The following is an 8114-nucleotide window of genomic DNA, read 5'->3' as shown; positions in this document are numbered from 1 at the left end:
CTTTATCCAACATGTACGCTCGCACACCTCGCTGCCTGGACCTATTAGCGAAGGTAATGCTGAAGCAGACAGCCTTGCAGGAGCTGTAGTTCTACCGGATTGCTTTGCACAAGCATGTTTGTCGCATGACTTTTATCACCAAAATGCAAAAGCGTTACGGAGATCGTTCCAATTGACTCAGGAACAAGCTAGACAAATCATACAGTCATGCCCAGACTGCCAACGCATTTTACCAGTACCATCCATTGGAGTAAACCCTCGTGGTCTTTCTGCGCTTGAAATTTGGCAATCAGATGTAACGCATATCCCTGAATTTGGCAGATATAAATACGTGCATGTTTCTGTTGATACCTTGTTTCTGCAACAATACCTTCTCATCCTGTATCTATGCTTCTGTACATACAGGTGAGAAGGCCAAAGATGTATGTCGACACTTTATGATGGCCTTTGCAATGTTGGGAGTGCCTAAAACTATAAAAACTGACAATGGTCCAGCTTATATAGCACAAAAAACACAAATATTCTTTCAACAATGGGGAATCCAACACATCACTGGTATCCCCCACTCACCCACAGGCCAAGCGATTATTGAGCGTACACATGGCACCCTTAAGAATATTCTACAAAAACAAAAAAAGGGGAGCGTAGGGTTATCCCCACAGGAATGCATAGCAAAAGCTTGCTATGTGTTGAATTTTTTAAATCGCTGGACAGAAGAGGGACCCCCTATATACTGACATTTTGATTCACACAGACAACACAAAGTTCAGGAAAAAGCCCAGGTTGTAGCCAAAAACCCACAGACGAATCAGTGGGAAGGGCCTTTTCCTTTAATAACCTGGGGTAGAGGATATGCTTGTGTTTCTACAGGCTCAGGGCCAAGATGGGTACCTGCTCGATGGATCAAGCCTTTTTTATCACAATCATCATCATCATCTGCACCATGACATCACCCACACCGCAGTGGATGCCACCCCAGCCTAAAACTAACATATGGGTAACTCTGGCCAATCAAATGGGACAGGACACGTTATGTTTGTCATTATCTAGTCCAGGAAATCCTTTTGTAATCTGTCTGGTAGGACGACCTGTTGATGATTGGCAGGTTCCCCTCAAAAGGCGTCCATATATAAATGATAAACCAACTGACATAGTTGATAAGTGGAATAATTGGGTCCCATGGTTTCCAAAAATGAATATAGAGCCACAAGAGCTAGATTTGTTAGGATCAGTAAAAATGGATTATTGTGTGTATCTTAACTATACAGATGGATGGGCCAACTGGAAAGAAGTATCCCCTCCCCTCCCAGGATACAAAAGACGAGATCCAAAGGATCCGGAGCCACATAAAATACAATGGCTGAATGCTACCTTACCGGAGTATAGAAATGCCACTGCATGGTGCAACTATACTGCCGCAAAGTTAACCTTATCTGGTAGATACCCACTCAAATTACCAAAGGGCCTATTTCTAATTTGCGGAGATCGTGCCTGGCCTGGTATCCCCTCTCGCGCATGCGGAGGACCATGCAGCATTGGAAGGCTGACTCTGTTGACACCCAACATTTCAATGATTAATAACCATAGAAAACGCCCCAAGCGCGCCATACACGCTTTTCAATCTGAGTGTGATGACCAAGTAACATTTTGGAACACTGCAGAAATCGCATCAGCATCTATATTTACACCCGGGGTGGCATCAGGGAAAGCGCTAGTAACCTTAAATAAGCTTGGTTGCTGGCTGGCAAAACAGACTAATGCTACTTCCCTGGCACTGAGTGGGCTATTGCTAGATGTTAATTCTGTTAGGCATGCTTCACTTCAAAATAGAGCTGCTATAGACTTTTTGTTATTAGCACAAGGCCATGGGTGTCAGGATTTTGATGGACTCTGTTGCATGAATTTATCTGACCATTCGGAATCCATCCATAAAAGCATTGAAAATTTAAAACAAGGAGTGCAGAAGTTACATCAAGATGATGGTTTCAATATTTTTGGGAATCTTTTGGGGAATTTAGGATTAGCTGTGTGGATTAAGGGAACATTGCAAATAGGTTTGATGTGCCTGATAATCTTTGTTTGCCTTTTAATTTGTATCCCATGTTTGTTAAAAACAATTCAGTGTTTAATAGACCGTGCCTTGAAACAAGCATTCTTCATAAATAAAGAAGGGGGAGATCTGGGGATCTCAAGGACAGACTCGAGTGTGTTGGTGGAGCGACCTTGGGAAAAGGACACTGTTATGCTTGTTGGAATCAAACCATGGGAGTAAATGCAACAAAATAAATCTTTTGCTTAGCCATATTTACGCAAAGTTTCTAATTATTTTATTAACTGTGTTTTGTTCATTTGTACTACCTGTATGTTGTACTAACTGTATTTCGTTTATTGTTAGTGTATCTGCCTTGTTTCTTATTATGTGTTCAGTGCTTGATTGATTGATCCTTTAACCAAGTTATGGCTGTTCAGCTAAAAACAGCTATGGCAATACCACAAACAAATAAAGAAGGGGGAGATGTGGAGGCCCGCTTTGGAGACGGAAGTGCTGAATGCCTTGGTAGTGGACGGTTGACCACAAAGACGAATGTCTTATCAGCAAGAAGCAAAGCAGGAAAAGGAGGAGGACAACAACAGCATGTGGAATGTCTTGTCAGCAGATGAGGAACAAAGCAAGGAAAAGAAGATAACCACAACTGCATGGCTGGCAAGATGCTGATTGATTGTAATCTTTGCAACACTTGTGTTAAGAGAGTATAAAAGAAGTGGGTTTGAGAATAAAGTTGTCTCACTCTGCATCCCAGACTGAGTCCGTTCTTTCGCAAGGTGCAACAGTCATCAAGGTAGTCTCTCACTTGCCTCATGCAGTAGCAAGCTGCTATTATGGCAACGCACACACAGATTCTCATTAAACATGGGTAACATACAAAAATCACAGCCTCTAGTAAAAACTACATTGTGAGCACACGTTATTAGAGTCATTAAACACAGTCTGATTATAACTTTCATTACTTAGCACATATTTACAAGTTGTTCTAGAACACATACATCCTTTCCCTACACAAGCTAATGTGGTTTTACTATTACTCTGTGGACTGATCCTAAAATGGCATACGCCCTCTTTGGTATCAAAGGAAACATTGCTCACCTTAAGGGCATCATCTTCGGGGGTGGGAGTGGGGGCGAGTAGAGCACAGATAAACCTTCTCAATGGTGACATTCGCCAGGGTCAGTACGTGGGTGATGACTGCGCGGAGACCCTGGTCATGGGTGAAGTTCACAGGTCTCCATCACGCTTGAAGATGTCTCTCTGTGGTTGCGTTCCACACGATTTTTTTCAGAACTCAGTAGGGAGGATTCCATTGTCTCCATCTCTCAATATACCTGCAACGACACTCTGCACCCACGTCTGGGCCTGGGTGCAACTAAGAGCAAAGGACACATTATTTTGTACAATTCCCAGTGCTTGCAGCACATCTAATGATCTCTACATGGGGTCGCTGGCCCTTCCATGCCCCTCATACCGGATCTTGGCTGTCGCTTTATTCTTGTATTCTATACTGAAGTTATGTCCCTAGTCTCTCTGCAAGGATACAAGTCAGAGTACAGCTCTCAATCCTCCTCCTCCTCCCGGAACATCTGGTCCACTTGCGGGGAAAGGCGGGGAGCGGGGAAAAAGAGAAGTCCTCCCCCAGGATCCCATTCAAGTATTCCTCTATGGTTTAATACCAACCCTTCCCTAGCAGGGAAGAGACTAGAGTTCGCTCCAGATTCATATGCTACAGTCGAGGTGGCTACCGCACGATTCACACAGGGTATCCCTCTCATCAGGGTAAGGGGCACCCACTCTTTGGTCAACCCTCTATTGTTGAGCACCCTGATTGATTGGATCACCTGGACCTTTCCTGGTTGCAGCTCCCCAGCAGCTTCAAGAGTCTGGTGTATGGCTTGATGGCAGTCAGTCACAAGTTTTCCCTTGACAGGCTGGTCACTTAAACCCCAAACAGGGATTACTTCCCCCTTGCACTTTTCTGGGTTCCCGTGCACTACTGTGACCTCCGCTCCCGTGTCCACCAAGGCACGAACCGTTTGTCTATTTTGTTCCGAACAATAAAGGGCACGTGTAACGAACTAACAATCGCCTTGGCGAGCGATGTTACATTGGAACCCTTCAGAGACTGGAGCTTGGCCACGCCCCTATTCTTCTTTCGGGCATCCAAGCCCCTCCTGAGGGGGAGAAACTGTCTCCAGCTTCTCCTTCGGTCTGAATCTTAACACTGTCTGCTCTAAATCCTCCCACGGGTGCAATACCTGTGATCTATCATCCTTGGACATTATTCCTGAGCGCTGCTTCACAGCCTGGACTGCACGGCCATTATATCGGCGTGCTAGTTGGCGTAATACTTCTGTTGGTTTCCCATCAATTTCCTGTCTATCAACGCCCTTCTGTGTAAGCAGACAGAAGATCCGAGCTCGCTCCCTGCATTCTGACCCTGCGTTCCCACTCAGACCTCATTTCTCGCTGCCGCCTTTTCCATCCACCTCTAACGCCAATCCTGGAAGGTCCCCTATCTGTTGCAACTTTTCAATTATGTTCTCAATAGGGTTTCCTTGTTCTGACATCAGAACTGGAATTAGATAGGGGCGCCACGCTCCTGGGCAGCCCTCCAACAACTTATTTCGCATCCCAGGTAACAACGGCTGTTGTAGATAAAGCTCCAGACTTCCCAATTCTATAGCAATCTTCATGGCCTCTGCCTTAAGCATCTGGCATGCTTGTCTTGTAGTTACCCAGGAGGAGCTGGATGGGGGCCAATCGCCGTCATTAGTGTGGCGGTAAGCGAGACCCTCAGCTACCACAGCAATAAGACTCTTGCCGCTTCCGTCCACTCTTCGCAGGGCGGACTGTACATACATGTCATTAGTTAACCCCCAAAACCTCGAGGCATCGACATTGTCAATTATCACCGAATCAGCCCCTTCTTCCATTAATCTTACCATCCAGGACTGTGGTTTCTCCCCAGGTTGTTGTTTATATTTCACAGATTATATATTATGTATTTAGCAGATTCTTAATATCTTTGGGGGTAAAATCGGTTAGTTCATCCTGTTGCACCACCTGTCCCTGCCCTGTCAGCACAGCTTTCCTTCGTATTACTGGGGTGGCTCACCTTTCTGGTTTGTCCTGTGATGGGCCCTTCTCCTCTGGTGTGGGGACTTCCTCGTCTGATTCCCAAATATCCCCATCCCAAGTTTCCAGGTCCCAGTCAGGGTCGGTGATAATAGTCCGCACCCGGCTCCCCTTCTGCCCTGGTTTTCTCCCTCTCCTGTTCTTTACCGCTCGTACCACATACTGCGTCACCAATTTAGCACATTTCTCCTCCAGGAGCTCCCTCTGATCATTGACCTCCAGCAGAGCCTGCCTCTGCACCACCTGGGTGGCTCAGACTGCCTGTAACTGCTCTTGGAGGAGCTGATTCTTCTCCTGTTCCTCCTTTAGCTGCCCCGCTAGAATCTTACATGCACGCAGCAGAGCACCTCCCATCCGACCAGTATGTTCCAGTCGGACCGAGTTCTTAGTATGGTCAGTCTCCCCAAACCGACCCCAATACTGTAACACTGCCATGGGGTCCTTCTGGGTCCATGGTTCTGGAGATACCCGGGTGCAGATCTCCCTTCAGTCCCATAGAGCATTCCATGGTTCTGGCCCCCATTCAGGGCATTCCCTTGGAGGCGCAGCCTCCCTACAGTCGCCAGTGCTGCCTGCAGCGCTCCCGAAAAAGAACCACCGCATGTCGCACGCACAATAAAGACTGCAAACACAAATAGCACAAACACGATTTCTATGAAGTGGCCCGACCTCACCTAGCTATGCACCCTACTAGTGAGTTCCACTATTTCAATAGACAATAAAGATCACAAACAGCACGAACACAATTTCTATCCAGTGGCACGACATCACCTAGCTATGCGCTCCCCTAGCAAGTTCCACTGTTTAATTGCCAAATCCCATCCTCATTGCCAGTTATGTTCTGGATGGGCTCGGGATTCGGCAATAATCACACCAGAAGGAGGTGACTACATCGAGCATTTCTTCAGCTGAAAGCACATAAAAGAAGCAAAGTATGGATAACTACTCACGAGGTGATACCTGCCAGCGGGATACCAAACCCACACATCCTCTCGAGCTGGCAGATCAGGGAGAGAGAGTTGCTGACCAGCTCCCGCGGAGACAGCACAGGCCTCAGAGCTAGGAGTTTCTTCTCCCCGCCCCGACCCCCCACCCCGCTCTCTCCGCACTGTCCTCTCTATGCTCGGTGCATCCTGGCACGCAGGGTCAGTACGACCCAGGAGGCCGGCCGGGGAGCGGACAAACTCTGCCTCTAGTTGCGCAACTCTCCCCCCCCGGGTGCGCAGGCGCGCATGCCAGTCGGGGGTCCCAGCCCTCAATTCGAGGGTCCTGCCTTCCTCCTCTTCTTCCTCATTTCCGGGTGTTTGACCTCCAAAGCTAGTTTGGAGGACATCTGTGGTTAAGTTGGCTACAAGCCCAGCCAAGCAGTCGGCTTCAACAGGTTTCCAGGGGGGCTGCCTGTGAACCGGGCTGAGCAGCTGCATCCCTGCTCCTTATCGCTCAGCCTAGGCAGGCAAACATCTTTTTTCCCAAGGTCTGGCCTCTGCTTCTCACAGGAGATTTTTATGACTCTACAGATCACAGAAATTTCCATCTCCAATACATGCCACCCCGTGATTTGTAGAGATCATAAACAACCATAACGATTCTCACCTCCTATACATACCACCCAGCAATCTGTAGAGGTCAATCTATCGTAGCCAAGCACCCGAACAGATAACATTTTCATAGCAGTTTCAATCATGCCTCATGTCAGCATCATTATGCAAGGGATACAGCATCTCCAATACACACCGACAGCTTTGGTCAGCCTGCGCGTGGCTGCAGTGAGTGGCCTGTCCTCGGAGGCCAGTGCCCCTCAGGGGCTGGTGGGTGACCCGGCCGCACGTGGCCTGCAGCACGACCTGCCCCATCGTGGCCAGGAGTCACCGGTGAGCGGCTGCACCCAATGCGCAGGGAAGGTTTGGGTCAGAAAAAACAGCTTTCCGAGAGCCTAATCTCACAAAGTATGACAATGTACAAGGGCAGCGGGAGTAGGTGTTCACCTGTCAGCCTGTTGCGCAAAAGACAAGCCTATCTCCACTCTCCCATGCACTGACTTGAAGAAAAAAAAAATCGCATAAAAAAACCATCATCTTTGCTACAGAGACATTTTTAACAAGTATTCCAGAAAGAGCACCAGCTATCAAAAAGGCTGCCAGAACCAGAAGGAGCCATCAATCGAACAAGTTTACATTTCAAAGTTTTTTGAGAACCATGAAAATGTCTTTACCCTTCTTGATGGGAAAACTGCAGTGCTATAGGAAGGCAGCTATTTGCTGCTTCCTTCTGAAACCCGCTTCTCCGAAGCATCCCTTTAACCCTGGGAAGGATGCTAGAATATATAGACATATCTATACATTAAGCAGCTCTCAAGAGTTCTGCTCCGATCTGCTTTACGACTGTGGAGTCAATCTGCTATCTTTTCCCTTTGTATGTGCCATTGTTCAGCTCCTGAGCTGCTCCGCAATATTTGAGATGAACTGGTTAATTTTTTAAAGCCCTTGCCTGATAGTATTTAAGAGCCTGCAGAATGCATTTGTCTAATTTTGACATTTATCAGATAATTCAGTCAGATTCCCTCACGTGACCCAGCTTTGTTCCCCAGAAAAGAACCTGCTGCAAACAAAAGGCCATTGTATGCTGTATAGTGTTGCTGCTCCCAGATATTTCAAACTACAAAACCTCGTTGGCCCTGTGAAAAAAATCGGAGTGCAAAAACATAAAATAAAATAAAATAAAATAAAATAAAATAAAATAAAATAAAATAAAATAAAGTAAAATAAAATAAATATAAAAGAACGACTCTTAACAAGCTGCACTTTCTGTTCCTGTGTTCCTTATTTCATCTCTGTGCTTGATTTTTCTGAGTCATTTGAAAATGATTAGGCAGCTCAAATAATTGTTTCCTGGGTCTATTAGTGGCACTATAATGGTCACGTTTAGA

The 8114-nt window shown here is 46.6% G+C and overlaps 1 protein-coding gene across 1 annotated transcript; it reads left to right on the top strand.

Annotated features, from left to right (window-relative positions):
* The first annotated feature begins 883 nt into the window (after positions 1 to 883).
* Positions 884 to 2438, top strand: LOC148594080 (uncharacterized). The gene is made up of 2 exons (XM_088528055.1): positions 884 to 2054; positions 2428 to 2438. The coding sequence occupies exons 1-2, from the start codon at positions 884 to 886 to the stop codon at positions 2436 to 2438; spliced, it is 1182 nt and encodes a 393-aa protein (XP_088384181.1).
* The last annotated feature ends 5676 nt before the right edge of the window (positions 2439 to 8114 follow it).

This window comes from Tinamus guttatus, unplaced genomic scaffold, assembly GCF_059628265.1.
Source record: "Tinamus guttatus ecotype Peru unplaced genomic scaffold, ASM5962826v1 Tinamus_guttatus_pri_ptg000298l, whole genome shotgun sequence".
Taxonomy (NCBI): Eukaryota; Metazoa; Chordata; class Aves; order Tinamiformes; family Tinamidae; genus Tinamus; species Tinamus guttatus.
This window is presented reverse-complemented; position numbering and strand designations above follow the sequence as displayed.